This window comes from Meles meles, chromosome 5 (assembly GCF_922984935.1).
Source record: "Meles meles chromosome 5, mMelMel3.1 paternal haplotype, whole genome shotgun sequence".
Lineage (NCBI taxonomy): Eukaryota > Metazoa > Chordata > Mammalia > Carnivora > Mustelidae > Meles > Meles meles.
Window position 1 is genome coordinate 100,159,140 of NC_060070.1, and position 21,110 is coordinate 100,180,249.

A 21,110-nucleotide genomic window follows, 5' to 3' on the forward strand; every position below is an offset into this window, starting at 1 on the left:
AGGTAACCAGATGCTAGAAAGTGAAGGTGACAGTGGGGTGAATCCTAGAAACCTAACTGTAAGTAACAGTTAATGAAAGCCCCAGTAGACTTGAGGAATATTTATGTGCCAGCAGAGCTGCCAAAAAAACAAAGGCACAAAAAACAATCTTCTCTCTCTGTCTTGAGATATTCTGCTTCCATGTGCTTTTCTCGTTTATATGTTTGCAATCCAAAATAATAAAATAAAAGATAAGGGGGAAAGTGCTATGAGATGACTCTCGTCCATCCTCCACCTCTACCCCAGTATTCTGTTTGAAAACCAGGTGACCCACAATACCATATAACGGGGATAAAATTTTATCTTGAGTTTCATTTTATAATAACCAAATGCTAGATGATCATTAGATTATTTTTTAAAACCCTAAATATGCAAGAGCATCTGGTTTTGTCATTATCCAGAGACAGCAAATCCTTTTCGAAACTTCCTTCTGTTGTGCCATCTGCCTCCATGATAATCTAAGTCAATCACATCTGCTTAAATTATCCAATAACAGATGTAGAATCATTGTACGATGGACACTGACCAACAACTTCTACCTACACTGAGTTAGGGAAGAAGACATTGGGTTTAAATTGCTTTATCAGCAATTGAACGTATGAGATAAAAAACTTGCCTTGAAAACTTCCCGAATATTTGAATATTCCAACAAAATTAATAATTCATGACAGTTTTCACCCATATAATTCTGATTTTCTTTTAACAAAATTGCTCCTGCATGCCAAATCCACAGCACTAGCATACATACCCTAAAGAAATTGGGCAAGTCTCCAACTTGGGTGGACCAGGAGAGGGTCCACACATGTTCGTAGCAAGACTTCAGATCCTTTGTTACAGCGAAGTCGCTGACATTGAGGTACCTAGATGTGAAGTTATCAGCATTGTTCTGTAAGAGCTTGCGAAGGTCACTAGCTGATACATGCACAGGGACATCTGTGGAATAAGGTTTTGATATAAAACACACAAGACACTAATTACTCCACTGCACTGGGTTTCCTCATTAAAATAACAGAGAATAAATGTTAAGAAGCCCACAATTATAGAGGAGACCCTCAAGTTCAAAATGTGCCTTTGAGTGAAACCCCAGGCCAGTTAACCATGTGTTTCCTAAGGCAAAAACAAGGAGATGCCTACTTTTTATACTGAGATACTTTTAATCAGTATCTCATCTCATAGCAAACGGGGAGCATCATCACATCAGACAAAGCCTTCTCTACTGTCAACTCCAAATATACACTCCAGACACCTTAGTAATGCCTGAAAAGCTTAATTAAATGGTGGGTTTTCCCTGGAAAAATTTAGCTGGCCCTGTGAACAGAGAAAAGTTGGCCACCTTTCACAGGGAGTGGGGGAGGCACACAGCAGCTGACACCCATAAAAACTTAGCCAACCCAGCTGAGGAATGTTGGCATTGAACTTTGGTTTCTCTATTAGAATTCTTTTAAGCCCAACCACCTGCTTCCCCATTCCACATCCCCACAGAAAAATAACAGCGCTCTGTGCTTAAGCCCTGCTCGTGTTTGAACCCTGGTTCTTGCTTTACCAAAAGTTTCCATTTCATTAGCTACTCCCAAAAGCCCCGTGAGGTGGGCCATTTAGGTATTCTAATGCCTACTTTAGGAATGAAGAAAATGAGACCCAACAAGATTCAGAAGCTGGCCAACCAAGCGAGACAGATTTTCACTTAACCTAAAATGCCTTCTAACTCCTCAAGGGTCTTCCTCTTGAATTCCACATGGCCTGGGAGGGTTAAGAAAAAACCAGTGTCCTTCTAAAATGCAAACAAAATGCTTCTCCTTTTAAAAAAGGTTGTTCCACGTTTAGATAATTTGAGGCCATTACCATTTCCCAAGTCCTACATAAGGCTGACTTCCCTGGATTGTTTGGCAGTGATGTGAAGGGCATCACAACAGAACACAGCGGCAGGAAGAGTATCTACCAACAAGCTGCAGCTCATGAGAAGCTTATGACCCAGGGATGGACTTCAGAGACACAGGGCACTCTCGCTTACTCACGCATTTATCAGATTCCAAGAGCCCATGGCCTTCGGTGTGTCCTATTGGCCCTGTTGGAGTTAAAACCCCATTCCTCCCACCCGAGAAGATTCTTGGAAGCCCAACCATCTTTCTTCTTGGGAAGGCAGAAGACCTTTGGACCATGTGCCAATTTCTATATAGCCACCCGTGACCTCTCCTGAGCCTCCCTTCTGATTCTCCTAGGGTCTTATCAAATAAATAGTGCCATCACCTCTATTCCTTATCCTTTGTGAAATGTGTGTATTCTTAAGGATTTAGAAAAGGTTCCATGCCAATTACATCTGAAAGCTCTTGCTACACTTTTATGACCACTGAAATTCTCAATAGCATATGGTGTCACCATAGAGTTTGACTTGGAAGGATGATGGCTACCTTGGAAATTGGCCTAGGAAACTCTAGAGAGAAGAGGACTGACCTAATAATCAAATACCCGAGTTCATATCCAGACCTGCCATCAACTGTTTGTGTGACCTCTGGGCAAGCTCCAGTATACTGGGCCCATGGGCCTTCAGAAAGGGACATCAGTGTGCTAATCCCTGGAACCTAGGACTATTTCCTTATAAGGCAAAAGACTGTATCTTTTTTTTAATCTTTTTTTTAAGACTTTATTTATTTATCAGAAAGAGAGAGAGCACAAGCAGGCAGAGTGGCAGGCAAGGCAGAGAGAGAAGCAGGCTCCCCACTGAGCAAGGAGCCTGATGTGGGACTGATCCCAGGACCCTGGGATCATGACCCGAGCCGAAGGCAGCAGCCTAACCAACTGAGCCACCCAGGCATCCAAGACTGTATATTATCTTCTACTGCAGAAGAGGGTTAAGAATCTTGAGAGGAACAACTTATCCTGGGTTATCCAGGTAGGCCCTAAATGCAATCCTATGTATCCTTATAAGAGAGAGACAGAGGAGGTTTTGAGACAGAAGAGAAAGAAACAATGAGACCATGGCAGCAGAAGTGGGCGTGATGTGGCCACGGAATATGGGCAGCCACCAGAAGCTGGAAGAGCTGGGAAAGAGATCCTCCCCTAGAGCCCTCGGGGGGAGTGTGGCACCACTGAAAACTTGATTTTGGGTTTCTGGCCTCCAGAAATTCGAGAGAACAGATTTTTATTGCTTGAACCCACCAAGGTTGCAGTGATTTGTTATAACAACCCCGGGAAGCTAATCCACTCAGTTTCCACATCCACAAAACTAAAAAGTTGGGATCCTATTAAATGATATGGTATCATTATTGTCCAGATCTTTAATTTTAAGAAGGCCATGTTCAAATGCTGGAAACTAAACAAAATGGCTTTAAGGCTGTCACCCTGCTTGACAATCTCTCAGGATGCTGTTAGCCCGAGAATATCCCTAAAAATGAAAATGAGACAACAATGTCCTCCAATTGTCCCTTTACCAGGAATCTCTGTGGTAGGAAGTTGGATGCGAAAGTATCCTCCTAAAGGTGGGCTTGTCTTCTGTATACTCTGTGTTGTCACCTGGACCACACCAGATCCTTCTTCTCCTCCTTCAGTGGGCACAGAGCTGTGGCAGGTCAAAAACAAAGCCTTAAGCACAGTAACCATCCCGAAGTGCCACTCCGGACAGAACTTAACCCCAGCTCAAAGAACATGCAGTCAGCCATGTTTCCAGGACACAATCTCAACCTCCCAAACACTGGATACCCTGTCCCATCACAGCAGAAGAGGTAGAGTGGAAATTTTAAGATTCTTTATTTAAAAAAAGATTTATTGGGATGCCTACATGGCTCAGTCGGTTAAACATCTGCCTTCAGCTCAGGTCATGATCCCAGGATCCTGGGATCGAGTCCCACATCAGGCTCCCTGGTCAGCGGGGAGTCTGCTTCTCTCTCTGCCTGCCTCTCCCCTGGCCTGTGCTCTCTTTCTCTCTCTGATAAATAAATAAAATCTTTTAAATTTTTTTTAAATATTTTGTTTATTTATTTGAGACAGAGAGATTGGGAACACAAGCAGGGGGAAGGGCAAAGAGAGAAGCCGACTCCCCACTGAGCAGAAAGCCCGATGTGGGGCTTGATCCCAGGACTCTGAGATCATGGCCTGAGCCGAAGGCAGACACTTAGCCAACTGAGCCACCCAGGCGTTGCAAATATTCGGATTCTTACAGGAATGTTCTACCCTGTCTCTGCACTGATTCTGGGAACACAGGAACCCAGAATAAAAAGTGATGACCCCAGCCTCCACAGCTTTGGCCCTGAAGCACAGAGTAGACAGAGAACGTGGTCTTCTCTAACCCATTCACATCATCAAGTGAGCAGACAGTGCCCTGTTTCACAGACGCTTCCCCACTCTGTATCCATCTGACACACAGGCCACTCCTTCTGGCCAACTTCTTAGCTAGTTCCTGTGTGCAAACACACTGGTCTGCCTAATCTTGCTTTTAATACAATAGATGGGTCAAATAAATCATGACATACTGTGAGATGGACTACCATTCAGCCAATGAAATCATATTTTAGAAAAATCATACCATTCCCCATCAATGATACAGGGAAATATTCAATTTAGGCCATTAATTGAAATGGGCATGTTGCCAAATATAGTGTGTAATGTATGGTCCCAATTTGAGGTTTAAAAAGTAAATATTATACATATATATGGGTATATGTATACAAAAACTGCTTAGAAAAAAGGGAGTTAGAATATGGATTTAACATGTCAGTACAAGTTACCTCCAAGCAGAGGGATTATGAGTGATTTTTATCTTTTCCTAAGTCTTTTACTATATTTTCCAAATTTTCAACAATAAATATATGTGACCTTTATCAGTATTAAGAACTACATGTTGATGGGGATGCCTGGGTGGCTCAGTGGGTTAAGCATCTGCCTTCAGCTCAGGTCATGATCTGGAGGGTCCTAGGACCAAGCCCCCCATCAGGCTCCTTGCTCAGCGGGGAACCTGTTTCTCCCTTTGCTTCTGGCTTCCTCTGCTTGTGCTCTCTCTGACAAATAAATAAATAAAATCTTTTAGAAAAAGAAAAAGAACTACATATCGATGCACTTAAATGCAACTATACAGAAAAAAGGAAAAAAAAAAATGCCATCTGCATTGGGGGATGAAGTTAGCAGAGGCCAGCCCAAGGGGGTCCTGTGTTGTTGAGCCGGGAGGCTTCCAGAAGGAGTTAAGGGACTTGAGGAAGGTTGCCGACCCTTCTATTGGTACCTGTTCAGAGTAACCCAAATCAGTCTCTAGCATCTCTGAGTTAAAGCGTTGGCACTGGGAATGCAGGACTGCAGGCTGGCTAAGATGGAGGCTCCCCCTCCCCCACCGCTGCTCCTTCACTCCTTGATCCTGATGATGGTCTGCATGTCTTTCCTGCCCAGCGGGCCATGGAACACTAATTCAAGGAGAGCAGACCACAAACTCAAGCTCTCTGCACCTGCCCCAGCCATGTACGAGCAGAACTCATCTTGGCACATGTTAGAAAAAGATGGAAAGAAAAATGTTAAAGGCAGCGCATCTCGAGTCTTTCATCCCTATTGGGGTTTAAGTGAAAAATGAAAAGAACGAATTAGAGCACACGTGTGTTCCAGGAGTTGGGTGGATGAAGCCTGATCCTAGGTTACTGCTTTATAAACAGCGCCTAGACCCTCTTGGCTAGTAAGAAGCAACGCTTATGGGCCTCTAGTGCCATCTGGTGGTAAGTTCTTAGAAACAGCTTTTTTTGTTGTTTTTTATTAACATATAATGTATTATTTGCTTCAGGGGTCGGTACAGGTCTGTGAATCATCTGTCTTACACGATGCACAGTGCTCACCATAGTACATACCTTCCCCAGTGTCCATCACCCAGCTGTCCCATCCCTCCCACCCACCCTCTTCCAGGAACCCTCAGTTTGCTTCCTGAGATTAAGAGTCTCTTATGGGGGGCGCCTGGGTGGCTCAGTGGGTTAAAGCCTCTGCCTTCGGCTCAGGTCATGATCCCAGGGTCCTAGGATCGAGCCCCGCATCGGGCTCTCTGTTCAGCAAGGAGCCTGCTTCCCTTCCTCTCTCTCTGCCTGCCTCTCTGCCTACTTGTGATCTGTCTGTCAAATAAATAAATAAAATCTTTAAAAAAAAAAAAAAAAGAGTCTCTTATGGTCTGTCTCCCTCCCCAGTCCCATCTTGTTTCATTTTTCCCTCCATAACCACCCCCACCCTGCCTCTCAAATTCCTCATATCAGTGAGATCATATGATAACTGTCTTTCTCTGATGACTTATTTCCCTTAGCATAATAACCTCCCCCCCCCCAAAAGAAACAGCTGGGTTTTTTCTTAGACTATTTCATTTCACCTCGAAAAATTCCAATTAGATCAATATATGGGAAATGGAATGAGGAAAGTAAACAGAATACAGTGGTAATGGGAAGCTCTGAACAGCAGAAAAATACAACTACTTAAAAACAAATTTACCAGAAACTAGCTCTCAAAGTGTAGACCCCAGACCCGTGGAGTCAGCATTGCCTAGGAGCTCATTAGAAATGCAAATTCTCAAATTCTCAGGCCTCTCCTCAAACCTACTGAGTTAGAGACAGAGTGGTTAGGGCCCAGCAATTTGTGTTTTAACAAGACTTCGTGGGTGAAATCTGTTCTGCATTAAGACTGAGAACCGTGGTTTTAAGCAACAAGTCAGGTAGCTCTTCCTGATAAAACTCCCACCTCTGTGTCCCCCCCAGGCCAAAACAACCCTAAGAAGGGACAAGTGAGCAAACACCTCTCCCTACCTTGCGGTGATGAGTGGGAGCTCCCGGCCGCACCCCACCAACCAGAAGCTGACGTTGTAGACTGGAGGGGATCCCACCACGCAGAGCGACTCCACCAGGTTGCCTCCGGGGCGAGCTGTTTGGGAATCTGCTTGAGAAACTAGAGACCAAGGATCCCATCCTCAGCAAGCAACTGGTGTCTGGCGGAAAATCCCAGCGGCAGATGCTGAGTTACTTAGTTCTCAGCCCCCCCCTTCAAGCAGAGATTCCCACCTGTCTGCCACCATGAGAGCAAAGGAAAAGGAGGCAGGAGCACGCGGCTTCCGACCAGAAGGAAAATGTGAGGTCATGGTTGAGGGAGACAAACGCTAATTCCATAGATCAGTTTAATAAGCCCCACACCAGTCCAACGTCCCTCTCGATGCTATGGGACGCACCCCCACACAGAGAGGACCTACTGCAGCGGGACTGCTACCCCTTCCTTCTTTCCTCCCCAAGGCCCTGGCAACTCTGGGAACCTACAGCAGATCCCCTTCAGAACACACAGAGTGCACAGGCGCCCTCTCATTCACAGCGGGGGCTCAGCACATGCGCAGAAACAGGGCAAGCCTTCAAACCGACTACTGCGCAAATCCTGATTTTCCACTTGTATTAGGTAACCATTTGGCTGATCAACATAACCTAAGACTGTTTCCTCACTGGTTAAGTGGGAATCATAACACATCAATCTGCATGGCATGGGGAGTTTAGTGGGATGGCAGATTCAAAATGACCAGCACAATATATTTTAAGATCCCCTTCCCCTGGGTAAGGGACACATCTTCCCCAAGAATTGTATGATCAGAACAGTAGACAGTGTAAGGGCACCATATTTGCTTGTCCCCTGCTAATTTAGCACAATACCAGGCACACAGTAGGTGTTTAATAAATGCTTATTTGCTCACCTGGGCACAGAGTCATTGAAGGCTTGGCTCTGGTGTCCAGATGCCAGTCTCCACCCCCACCCCCCACATCCCAGCTGTGTGATTTGGGACAAGATACTCAACCCCTCTTAGTTTTGGTTTCCTCATCTACAGAGCACTTCATGGGCTTCTGAGATCTCAGTGAGAAGTAAGAGATAGGCACCATTACATACAAGTAACGTTCATAGAGGAGATGAGATCAGAGAATATAAAGTGTAAAGCTGATCAGATAAATCTCAACAATGGCTATCAGGCCCGATTGTGGAGGGTTCATCTTGCCATTAAATTATCCTCAAAGCAAAGTCATTGCCAGCAGGGAAACTAGACAAAATGGGAAGGGGGCTATTTTACCCCAGTCGCTCCTCCCTTTCTCCCTCCTCCTCCCCTCAACCCTGGGTGGTCCCACATACTGGAGCATTTGGTGGCTAAAGGGCAGTGAGGAGGGGCTCTGGCTCCTGGACTTCAGGGGTTTAGAGAGAGTGGAAACAGTGTTGATCATCTAGTCCTGAGTTCCTAGTCGATGGTTCAAGTGCATGAAATATTGATCCCCTCAGCACTCCGGGAATCCAGATAGTGCTTAGGTGGGGGGTGGGGAGAGCACCAAAAGGCCCAGCCAGTTGTCTTGGGCCCCAAGAAATTCAGGTGGTTACCCCAGCACACCATTTGAATATTATCATCACCTAATTGTGCCATAACATGAACAGGGTTTGAAATCAGTCAAAGCACAGATGCCCCCATACACTTAAACTGGTGAACCAGGTAAGAGATGGAATTTTGATGAGTATCCTAGAATGAGGAGATTTCAGGACTGAAGGTGAGACCTCTTGCCACCATCCCCCAAACTCTCTTGCCCTCAGCTCTATAACTTTCAGACAAAAGACTACAAAGGGAAAATGGAAAGTGGGCAAAAGTTGGAAACCTCGAAGCCCGGGGACAGACTGTCCCGTTCTGTCTTGGCTGTGGGTTTCTCTTCCCCTGAGTGCCTATCATACTTGGACAGCCTCAGTAGGACCCCTGATGAGTTCTTTGTACCTAAGACTCATGGACAAGCAAAGCTAGGGGAGTTTGCTGAGCCTAAAGGAGATCAAGGGGGAAGATCATGGAGGAAAGGGCCAAGCTTGAGCTCTGAAAGTTGAGTAGGAGGAACGTGGATAGGCAGAAAGCAAGACAAGCCTATTCTCATAAGGACATGGTTAATTCTCACTTTTCTGAGTCTGCCTTGAAGGTGTAAATGAGACCTTTAGCCCATTTACAGGACCAGATATTGCCTTATTCCTTCCAGCAGTTGGCATGACATATAAATTCATGGACAGGTGGAGAAATCCTGCTGAACTAACAATAATCATGATAATAGTAATAATAATTGTTTATATTTATTGAGAACTTCCCAAGGTCCAAGACCTGTAATGACTTCATTACATTCTATACTTCAGTTAACCTTCACAGTAATTCAATAAGATGGGGTCCTGCTTATGCCCATTTTGCAGATGAGGAAACAAAGCTTCTCAGCATGAAAGTGGTAAAACTGGGGTAAGAGCACAGAAGAGAAAGCATTAGATAAATGGGGGGGGGGGGGATTAGCTAGAAAGATAGAGGGACCAAGGGCACACAATCCTAAACCAATCTTCTTTCCAGGACCAACCAGACAAGATGGGGAGTCACGTGTTTCCTCTGCATTAAAAGAAGAACTCCCCCTAGCAGAAAAGTCTGAGGTCAGCATTTGATAGGCCCCTCGAAGAGAGCAGATTGGATAATCACCTGTTATGTTTGTGTCCGCAATAATAATTTCATCCACATAGAACCCACGGGTCTCCTGAGACAGAGGGAAGAGGTCAATCTGGTGAACCAGCACAGAGGAGTTTGCCAGAACTGGCTCGAGATCCACACAGTCATGCACACAGGTCTCCCAGAGGTCCATGCAAGTGAACCGCCAGCTGAAAAACAAAGCCCACAGCAGAACTGGGCCTCTCTGTGTGCACCTGCAGCCCCTTCCCAGAGAGCCAAGTTCACCAGCCTGGGGGCCTACAGACTGTGCAGTCAGGAGAGACACCCCAAGAACCCCTGCACTCCAAGAGTCCTGTGTGCCATGGGTACAGGCATCCCATCCAAGACAGGCTCAACCTGTGGTATCACGTGGGTGAGGCACATTCCAAGGCAGTCATTCGCTCATGACAATGTCAGCAGCATTTTCAGATTACAATATAATTATGTATCTTCAGCAGGTCATACGTTAGGCTCTAACCACAGAGAAGATTAATACTCCTGGACCCACTGAGGTTTAAGACCACTTACAAAACTCATAAGACCTATATGGAAAGAATACCGAATCAAGGGAGCAAGAGGCCTGAGTTTCATTGCAGAGTCTTTGTTTACTTGCCATATAAATTTTGGTGACACCAAAATTCTCTGGGTCCCAGTTTTTCCTATCGGTGATGTCAAGGAGCAGTCTCTAAAATCTCTTCCACATATGATGTTCTATTATTCTATTCCCACGAAAAGTGTCAGGGCATTTGTAAAAAGTATTATATTCCTCACAACTGCTCTTAAATCGAACTTCTTAGTTGACTAAGATGTGTTCAGAATCCCAAGGGAAGGGGTGCCTGGGTGGCTCAGTTGGTTAAGCGTCTCACTCTTGATTTCAGCTCAGGTCATGATCTCAGGGTGATGGGTTCAAGCCCCACATCCAGCTCCATGCTCAGGAGGGAGTCTGAGCCTGCTTGAGACTCTCCTTCTGCCCCTCTCCCTGCCTTATGTGCATGCTTTCTATCTCTAAAATAAATAGTTAAATTAAAAAATAAAAAGAACCCTAGGTTAATATCTGAGGCCCAAAATAAGAAATCATCAGTACCTCATAGGGGCCCCTATCCCCAAGAGAGCTAATCATCCCAGCCAGTGGAATTGCCACCACACTCCCCAGAGATTAGCTACCTGTTGGGACTGGTCCCCACAAGACTCCAATCACAGGTGATGTTCTTCTTAATGAAGTTTTGAGAGTCGGTTGTGAAAAATACGGTCACCTTCAGGATGTTATTCTTGTGGCCTTTGTATGCAAGGCACAACTATGGACACCAGAGAAGGGTGTGAGTTCGATTAGTGCAAGAAGCAGCCATTCAAGCAATGTGTCATCAAGAGGGTCCCGTCCCTAGGAGACTCTCTTGTGCCGTGAGAGTTAAGGTCAGCCCAGGTCCCATCCTCCTAGAGCTTACTAGTCTCGCTGGAAAGGCAAACAGAATAAATTCTCATTGACTCTGCAGAGAGTTAGGAAATGCCTACCACTGTGCTTGGCAGTTAGGACTTTGGAGTATCTCAGTTAGAACACCCTTGTTCTGACCCAGTAACCTGTGTAACCTTGAGTGAGTCACTTCACCTCTCTGAGTCTCAGTGCCTGAACTCTAATTCACTGTCATCCTTGGTTTCTGAGTTAAGCAAAATTCTCAAGAAGAATTTATTACAGGATTTTTTTTTCCACAGTTGGCCTTTTGAACTGGATAATTCTTTTCTGGTCGGGGGGAGGCGGGGGTATTGTCCTGTGCATTGGGGGATGTTCTGCAAATCCCTAGAAACTGCCAACTGGATGCCAGTAACACTTCCCAGGTGTGACAACCAGAATCATCTCCATAATTTCAACCTTCCCCATGTTGGGCAAATGGCCCCTTGTTGGGATCCCGTCCTGCAGAGGGCAGGCTGGTAGATGGATGGGACCCCAACCTGACATGCCTAATCCCAGCTCCCACGGCAGTTCCACTAAGAACTGACTGAACCCTGAAACACGTAGGAGATGGAATTTTGAGGAATATCAAAGAATGACACAATCTCAGGCCTGAAGGAGAGTCCTCTAGCCACCCACCCCCAAACACTGCCATGAGTTCAGCCAGCCCATTAGGCTCCCTCTAGCTACCAAAGGCAAAGAGGCTACTCTCTTTTTATGAAAGATGGCAGAGCTTGGCACAAATGGTATAAGTTACTCAAGAAATGTGCAAGTCAATGCATCAATTAAAAAAAAACTATAGATGTGCCTGGGTGGCTCAGTGGGCTAAAGCCTCTGCCTTTGGCTCCGGTCATGACCCCAGGGTCCTGGGATCGAGCCCTGCATCGGGCTCTCTGCTCAGTGGGGAGCCTGCTTCCCCCCTCTCTCTCTGCCTGCCTCTCTGCCTACTTGTGATTTCTGTCTGTCAAATAAATAAATAAAATCTTTTTTAAAAAAACCATAATAAATAACAGTGACTAGCATTTAATGGAGTCCTAACCAGGGCACACATTAGTAGGTTATCTCATTTAATCTCCACCACAATTCTAGACCATATGACTACCCATTTCATAGAGGGGTAAACTAAAGCGAGACGCTGAGGACATGTAGGGGTAGAGTAAAAATTCAAAATCAAACATTCTGACTACAGTGTCCATGCTCTTCCCTAATGAGCAAAGAAGATCCTGGAGCATGTAAAAACATCTATGGGTCTCACAGCTAAGACAAAGGCATTGCCATGGAACCACTAACTAATGAAGGACCAGAGGTATCTGTTCATCACTTGAAACAGCAGCTAAGAAACCTGGAACCTCAGCCTGAAACACACATAGCAATCACTCCTTTGTGCTTCTGCTTCCTCAGTCTCAACCCCAGAGCATAACGCCAACTCCCTACCCACCTCCCCTGGGAGGGTGAGGGCTGCTACTTACGTGCCTGTACTGATCTAGCTGGTAGCCCTTCTGGGAAGCCGGGGGTGTTAGGACAAGGTGTCGAGGCTGGTGGAGGCTGAACCTCCCACAGAAGGGCTCTGTCCCACTGGTGATGTCCCCCTCAAAGCTGGAACCTTCTGGGCCTGGAGGCAGATAAAACAGGAAGACTGGCATAGAGATTGATAAGACAGAGCTTCCCAACATGTGTCAAGAGGTTGGGTTATGAGTTCACCATGACATCAGCCTTTGAGCCTTTGGGTTAGCGGAGCGAGGCTCGAGCTTGAAGGCTTGAAGGCTCCTGAAAGGAGAGCCCCATTCTGTCTGCCACAGAGCATCGAAAATTGATGACAATTTTTCTGTGTACCATGGCATCAAAAACTGTTGAGAAGCAGAGACAAGGAGCTCTCACTATAACTGAGCTCACATTAGTATCTTTAAAACCTGCCCTCATATGTTCTGCCCTCATATGTTTAGAATTTGGTAAAACAACTGTTTCATGTAACAATTCCTTTATTTGGCTACAATTAGAATTAAATAAGATACATTGTTATAGTGTTTTTGTTCCTGCCTGAATGGTTTGCCCTTTCTCCCATGGGTGGCATGGAGAGCACTCCACCTGACAGCCCCGGGGGGAATGGCTTTTCTTTCTCTGAAACCCACACCAAGTGACTTCCTCCCACGTGTGTCGTCACTCTCATAGCCACTGGGTGTCCACATCCAGCTTCCGTAACTTTTCTTGACTCTGGTAGCAGGAAATGAAAAAGATAGAGAGATAGACAATGGGAAGAGGATCAGCATTTGTCAAGCCAAGGAAAGCACACCTTGTTCAAACCCAAGCCAGAGTAGGCTGCTAGCTGAAAGTGGTTCCAGTTTGCATTTGACGGCAAGTAACTCCTCAATGGCTCTTTGAATCTGTTTAAAAAAAACAAACAAACTCAAGGATGTACACCATGGGCATAAAGACCCCTCCCCCAACTCCTCCCCTGTCATTATTTGAAGAAGGTTCCCACCTGATGGGCTGTGACATTTCCAGGGATTGGCTGACTGGTGACATTGTCCCAAGTAAGGACGAAGCTCCCTCTGCCAGACACTGTCAGCATCTGTCAAGAGTGACAGGAATAAGTGACGCGGGCTAATTAAGCCAGAGAAACTCGGGACACATCTCCTCCACTGTCTATTTCCTTTTATTTGTAATTTCAGTTTTGTCTAAACTCACTATCATCTAGAAATATCTGCAAACCCAAGTGTCAGCTCTGAACGAAAACTCTTCTACGTCTATCTCCCTATCCTCCCGTGTCCCCCACTGCTTGTTAGGGTGTGAGATGTCAGTGCTGCCCCTGAAGGACCCCTTTCATCCTTTCTCACCTAGCGCCCTCTCCCAGGGGTGGGGTGGGGGCCAGTGGGCAGGAGCAGAGGCTTATTCTGTTTCTGCTTTGCTCCTCGCATGCTCCCTGACAGTCACACTTTATTTTAATTATGAAGGAAGATCGGTCACTTCCATCACTTGCTCTTTTCTACCTTGTTCTATGGTTATTTGCATACATGTGTTACTATTAGACTCTAAACTTGAAAAGCAGAGTCCATAGGGATTCATCTTTGTACGCCAAGAAGTGAGCAACTGAAAGGACACTGATATTGTTCAACACAAGTAGGGGGCACCACGGAGAGACCCAAAGGCTTTGACCTGTACAAAGCAGATGGAGAAAACACCACAAGTGGAGAGATAGGACCTGCATCAGTAACAGCAAAGGAATCATGTGTGTGTATACTCATGTGTGTGCGTACATGGGTCTGTTTGTTTGCAGGACTTTATCTCTACTCCAGAGAACAAGATTCTAAAAGAGAATTTACCTGGAACTTAAATTCCTAATGCTAAGACCAGGTGGGGCGCCTGGGTGGCTCAGTGGGTTAAAGCCTCTGCCTTCAGCTCAGGTCATGATCCCAGAGTCCTGGGATCGAGCCTCACATCAGGATCTCTGCTCAGCAGGGAGCCTACTTCCCCCTCTCTCTCTGCCTGCCTCTCTGCCTACTTGTGATCTTGATCTCTCTCTCTCTCTTTAAAATCTTTTTTAAAAATTAAAAAAATAATAATAAGACTTGGCATTTGTTTGAGATGTCCTCACAATCCTATTGGATAAATATCCTATCCCTTTGGCAGCAGAATTATCATTACAACTCAAGCCTCCTGGCTCCCAGCTAGTGATCCTTCCACTAGGCCAGATGATGTTCCTTCCAGCATTCAGCCCCTGAATCTAAACCCACAGGGCGGAGAAGAGCCACACACCTGGATTTCCGGAAGTCTCTGGGCGTGGATTCGGATTTGCTGCTTTTCCCGGAGGTAAGTGCTGACCACATCAGGATTCAGCCAGGTATTGTGGATCTGGACGCCAATTCTCATTCCCCTGCTGGGGGCTCTCCCACAATGCTCTGCTTCCAGGTAGTAGCTGGTGCCACCAACCAGCTCCAACTTGGGGGTCTTCCGTTGCCAGGTCCCATCATGCCCATTCTGCTCCCAAGCGTCAAACCAGTCAGCAATGCCCACCCTGATGGAGGCCACTTTCACCTGGGGCCCAAGAAGCATATCACAGTCAATACTATGATGCTATGGGCATTTCCTTCTCAAACAGCAAGTGCCTGAACAGCTACTGACAGGGTCTTTGGACTGGCCTGCTTTTGCAACAAGTCAGCTCAATCACACACCTGTGGTTGTATATGCTGCTCTGCCCCGCACTCTATTTCTGTCTATTAAACTGTATTCAGATGAGGCTGAATGGTCCATGTTTAGAGCAGAAACAGCCAACCGGAAACCCTGACTTTACATGATACTATGGATAAAATAATACTAAGCCACCTGAGAAACCTAGAATGACTTGACCGCACCAACATCTACAATGTTTCTCTAGAAACTAGCAAAACAATTTTATAGAAGCATGTTAATAATTTGAGGGCATAAGTGGTTCTTTGTCAGTGCTGCTAGTGAATCTTGGCTTTTTGTTAAAAGCACTTTTTCTTATCCTTCAAAGCTGACCAGGAAATCCTAAATAAGACTGGCTACAGCTCTGCCCAAATATCAGGGGAAAAAAGCACAAGTTTTAGAATCAGACAGATAGAGTCTGAACTCTAACCACCATGCCTCTTATGATCCAAGTGGCCCTGGATTGGCCATACAATCTTTCTAAGCCTCCATTTTCTTATCTGGAAAATGGAGATAAATATAATTAGCTCACAGAGGTGCTGTGAAGATCAGAGACAAGGTACATAAACAACGTTGCTTAACATTGGGCTTATAGTAAGTGCTCAATAAATGTGCCAACACATTCAACCAAATTCTTTTTCAACAATTAAAATCATGTCAATTATATCTCAATTTTCAAAAAAAATTAATAAAAAATAAACCCACCCACTCCCCAACAAAATGAAACATTAAAATTCCTGGTTGCTTAGTGACATGTTACAACTACAAGTAGAATATGAGCGCTTCAGCGTTTATTCTTTTTTTCTTTTTCAAGAGTAAAGAACTGGGGACAAAAAAAAAAGAAAAGTAAGAGGAAGGCGAATACCTTGGTCTTTGGGTCCTCTGAGTGACTGAAGTACAGGGAAGCTTGGTTGTCAGCCTGGATCCAGAAAGTGTAATTATTTGTCTCAGGAGCCACAAAGAACCCACTGAGCCGTGCTCTGGAAAGGAGAGAAACAGAGAGAAGTAAAAACAACCAACACCCAGATCACAGACCCAACAAATGAGTGCTCTTGCACTTTGTTTTTCTCAAAAAAAAAAAAGATTTTATTTATTTGTCAGAGGTTAGAGCACACAAGCGGGGGAGCAGCAGGCAGAGGGAGAGGGAGAAGCAGGCTTCCTGCCAAGCAGGGAGTCCAATGCAGCCCTTGATGTGAGGACCCTGGAATCATGACCTGAGCCAAAGGCAGACGCTTAACTGACTGAGACACCCGGGTGCCCCACTGTACTGTTTTTCTTTGTGGCAAGGAGGAAGAAACACTTGACTCTGTCATGTGAGTGGCCAGCATACGCTGGAAACAGCTATTCCTACAGCACCTGCTAGTCAGTATCTCAACCCATCCCTTCACAATGGCCACAACTCCCTTGGTAATCAAGGTGTCTTTGGAAAGTTGTAGTTGCAGCACAGGGCTGTCAGAGGCTTAGACCTTTAGACCTTCAGACCTGTACCCCTGAAATAAATTATATGTTAATTTAAAAAATTAAAATTAAAAAAATAAATTAAAAATTTTTTAAAAAGAAAGAGAAATAGAGGCACCTGGGTGGCTCAGTGGGTTAAGCCTCTGCCTTCAGCTCAGGTCATGATCTCAGGGTCCTGGGATTGAGCCCCACATCAGGCTCTCTGCTCAGTAGGGAGCCTGCTTCCCTTTCTTTCTGTCTTCCTTTCTGCCTACTTGTGATCTCTCTCTCTGTGTCAAATAAATAAATAAAATCTTTTTTAAAAAAAGAAAGAAAGAGAACTAGAGATCACCAACTGAAACGGCCCCAAGTGATATTAAGAGAAGCTTCTATTTTGTCTCCCTCATGGTAGATACTAACTTCACAAAGTTTCTGTGGGGTCTCACAGACTGCTGTGTCTCTTTAAAATATCATATTCCTATGGGTGAGAAAGGAGGTGTGCCATAATGTGGTATAGGTGGACTTCTGGAGAAATCACAAGACTTGAAATCAGAAAAATTCAGAGCTTAGTTCTGATGCTTGAGAGTTGTATAACATTAGAAAAACACTTTACCTATGGTTCCTCCTAAGCAAACTAGACCTATAAAAATTTCCTCAGTTGTTGCTTCTCATGAACTAACTTGTCTTTGAAGGTCTGGAACATGGTAGTAAGTCAATACATAATCTGTTGAACTAAAGAGGAAGTTCGGGAGACACACTGCATATGTGGAGGAAGGTCAGTCCTTGCTGTCCGACCTTGCTCTGAGACTGTACATGTGTGTGACAACGCTGGTCATTCCCCAAGATAATGACCTTGCTCTCCACCTTCTAAAGCCTCCATAACGAACACAATGTTGTGTGTAACATAGGTGATCAGTAAATAGTTTTTAATTATTTGAAGGTTTACTAATTAAACATTATCTCACAAAAAGGGTGGGGGAGTGATTTGCTCTGAGTCTACCAATTACCTCAATACCTATGAAGATTATTTCTCCAATTAAAAATATTATGACCCACAGAGGAAAGTCAATCAAATGTGTCAACAATTTCAAATTAAAAGACAAATCCTATAACTTCAAAGATACAGGCAATTTTATGAAACACTTCAAAAATATGACCATATATTTTTTAATGTTTCAGATCAATTCTAGTGACCTTAATATTAGAGACAGATATGGCTAAGCAAATGATTAAACTATCTCAATAAGCACCAAGAATATTTTCTGAAAATCATTTTGAAAATAACTATTACAAAGTTCCACCAATATAATGATTTATCAATTAATCAATAAATACTCTAATCTTTTTTAATTTAAAAATTTTGAATTTTAAAGAAATGAAGGACAGAGAGAATGGGAAGAGTTACTGTGGTTTGTTACTCCTCCAATGACCGTTAGAGACATTCCCTGCTGGTGGTACATATAGCCAAAATGCCCTTTTGTATTTTGAGGTAGTCTGACTCCTTAACACTTCCCCACACACTAAAGATAGCTGAAAGGTTTTTCTTTGAACATGATTGATGGTTCTCAAAAACTATGATAAAGATGTATCATTAGGTGCCACAAGGGACCACCATGATTGCCACTTTAAAACTATACATTGGTGGTTAAATACCTAGTTAGTTAGGCATTTGGGACAATAGAGACTACTCTTTTCTGTTCACAGATTTCCTTCCCTTCTTGGCTTCTTTGATGTCTGAAATTCCCTGAACAGGGAACAAAGTCTTTCATTTCACATTTGAGTTGAAATTTTAAATGCCCAAATCCTTGGAGGAAGTCACGGAATGGCTGGAATTCACAGCCAGGGGTCATGACCAACTTCTCTGAGAAGAGGTTTGAAAGGAGAAGAGATTCGTCACACAGTAAAGAATCCATCCCTCTGTATATACACTGAGGGCACAAGAAGGAAACAGTGTGTCTAAGCAGTTCTCAACTTTTTATATTTTTAAGACCACTTCAGAAAACTAGACATTCTGGCCATGTCCTTGAAAAGATTAAAAATGCTCAGAACAACACTAATAGGAAAACCATAATCACGCTGCCATCACTGCTATGGAAAACAATGTCTCTTGGAGCCCATACCAGATTCCCCTGCTAGGCTCCAGCCACTGGGTTGACCTTTGGCACTGGGTGCTTGTTCCATATGACCAAAAGACATATTCTTGCTTCTTTCTTTGGCATCAGCCAGAGGTTGGCTTCATGTCTTGGCAAGTTTTACCCTGCTCTCTACCAAGTGTCCTGGCTTATCCAGCTCAGTGTTCCAATTAATAGTGATCTCCCAAAGCAGACTGTAAACTGACTTGTAGAAAATATAAATTTTACCTATTTGATCGAAAGTCTGTGTACACCTACAGAAGGTTTGTGTTGCACTAACATGACCGACACTGGTTGAGAACAGTGGTCAAACTGTTGTTGAGTTGGTGGATGTTCCAATTTCTCCCCTGGAAATCTCGTTGCTTGTCTCCTGGTCTCACCTAGGCCAGTAAAGAAAGACACTTCTGACAGGAACTCCGCTTTTCCTACAGCATACCTGAAGGGCAGCCCTTCTTTTGACCAAAATCCAGATGGTGAACTGGCATTCGGAACAATCTGCCACTGGTACCCTGGGGTGCTGGAGGTGAGATCCAAGCCCTCGACCGCTTCTCCAACTTCAAACAGAAGCCCTCGGTTCCCTGTAAGACATGCATACCTCATAAACATCAGAAGACATACGTCCCCAAACTGGGGAAGTACTTTACCTCAGATAACAGAGTGAAGGTGATCCAGATACTATCTACAGAGGTGAGTCAACCAAGATCCCAATGGAGTAGTCACGTGAGAGGTTCTACAGATAACACAAATGTTCCAGAAAGCAGACAATATTGCGTAGTGTCGGATTGAGACTCTTGGAAAGAGATACTTGATAAGGAGCAGTAAGGGGAAATATTTTCAGAGGACCACAAAAGGGTAGGGAGCCCTTTTTAATGGGAGTGTCCGGGAAAGAGAAGCCAGTCATGGAGAGAACTGACCAACCGAACAAATGCTATGATTGAGTAAGGGAGGGCAACATAATTGTGTGCTCTGACTTCTCTCGTTCAGGAGTGAACTTCAGTATCTATTTTATTTTATTTTATTTTATTTGAGAGAGAGTAAGCACAAGCACAGCAGGGTGAGGGGAGCAGGTGGATAGGGTTAGAGGGAGACAGAGAAGCAAACTCCCCGCTGAGCCAGGAGCCCCATGCAGGACTTGATCCTAAGACCCTGAGACCATGACCTGAGCTGAAGGTAGACTCTTAACCAACTGAGCCACCCAGAGGCCCCCTCAGTATCTTTTAAGGTCTAGTTCATTCTGGGAATTCTATTCCCTACAACCCTTTTTTCCCAGAAAATCAGCAATCCTTAAATTTCATACACATCATGGCCCCAATGTGTGGATTCACACATGGAACAAATTATGTGGCATGCTGCCATTACATGATATTTTCAATGATGTTGTACTGATCACTTGTGTTTCATATTAAGCAAACCTTGACACCAAAGGTACATGTACAATCAATATTGCATGGCTGCACCCTTGGACCGAAGGTGCAGCTACAGAATCATCCATTTGTGGATTCAGATTCCAGATCTGCCACTTCCTACATGTGCAGCTTTAAGCAAACCACTTAATGCCTTCGTTTTCTTGTGCAACAAAATGGAGACAACAATAAGTAGAGATCATGCACCAAAACCCAAGGGAGATGGAGTTATATGTCAATTGTATCTCAGTAAGACTGTTGCGGGGTGGGGGGGGAGGAGTCAACTTAATAATTCTGGCAAAAAAAAAAAGACTAAGGGAGCTTGAAATATATAACAGAGAACCTGAAATATAGTAAGTACTTAATGAAGGATTGCTGCAGTAATTATCATTACTATTTTAAGCTACTACTGTCATTCTTTGTGAAACCCCCCCAAAAAAGGAAGTACATAAGGAACAAGCAGAAAAGTAAGAGCATATTTTAAAATAGTACTTGGATTACTGGAGAACTGCTCTGATGCCTGTCCTGCGCATGGAAACATGTCCTGGGCACCTCCCCTCAGGAGAGGCCAGCCGCAACACCCCCACCATCTCCACGGGACCAACCAGCTGTTGCCAAGCACCCTCCCCCCCCACCGTGGGCCCCGGAGCACCACTGCCTTACATAGTCCTCTGCCCTCCTTTCATAGGAGAAACTTCAAAAGGTCTTCATAAAGGACATTAACTCCCAAGAACAGCTGCATTCAGGAAATGATCCTACCATTACCCAAGCAGCTAACACAGGAACCACTCGAAGAGGGGACAGCTCTCTGTTTCCTGACAGGAAACACACATTCTCTCTACCACCTGCTTCAGTAGTTTTGTTTGCTTGGATGGGAGCCTGCTCTGAGTAAAAATGGCAGATCTGGGACCCAGAGAATGCTCAAGCCAAAGCTTTGCATGCGTTTTCACACCTGAATGGTCTTTCTTTAGAAAGGCTTCTCCCCCTGCTGGGTTACTTCCCCTGTAAGTGCAGAGCTTCTGGGGTTGAGCTCA

General features: G+C 44.6%; 1 protein-coding gene across 1 annotated transcript in view; it reads right to left on the reverse strand.

Annotated features, from left to right (window-relative positions):
* Positions 1–21,110, reverse strand: part of LOC123941759 (fibrocystin) — a 361,193-nt gene that overhangs the window by 315,242 nt on the left and 24,841 nt on the right. The window contains exons 14-24 of the mRNA XM_046005454.1: positions 19,110–19,251; positions 15,970–16,084; positions 14,694–14,972; positions 13,420–13,509; positions 13,231–13,321; positions 12,410–12,552; positions 10,661–10,791; positions 9,491–9,666; positions 6,792–6,930; positions 3,468–3,595; positions 788–972 (exon numbers count right to left, since the gene is read on the reverse strand). Coding sequence (XP_045861410.1) covers positions 788–972; positions 3,468–3,595; positions 6,792–6,930; positions 9,491–9,666; positions 10,661–10,791; positions 12,410–12,552; positions 13,231–13,321; positions 13,420–13,509; positions 14,694–14,972; positions 15,970–16,084; positions 19,110–19,251 — 1,619 coding nt within the window. The remainder of the gene's footprint in view (positions 1–787; positions 973–3,467; positions 3,596–6,791; positions 6,931–9,490; positions 9,667–10,660; positions 10,792–12,409; positions 12,553–13,230; positions 13,322–13,419; positions 13,510–14,693; positions 14,973–15,969; positions 16,085–19,109; positions 19,252–21,110) is intronic.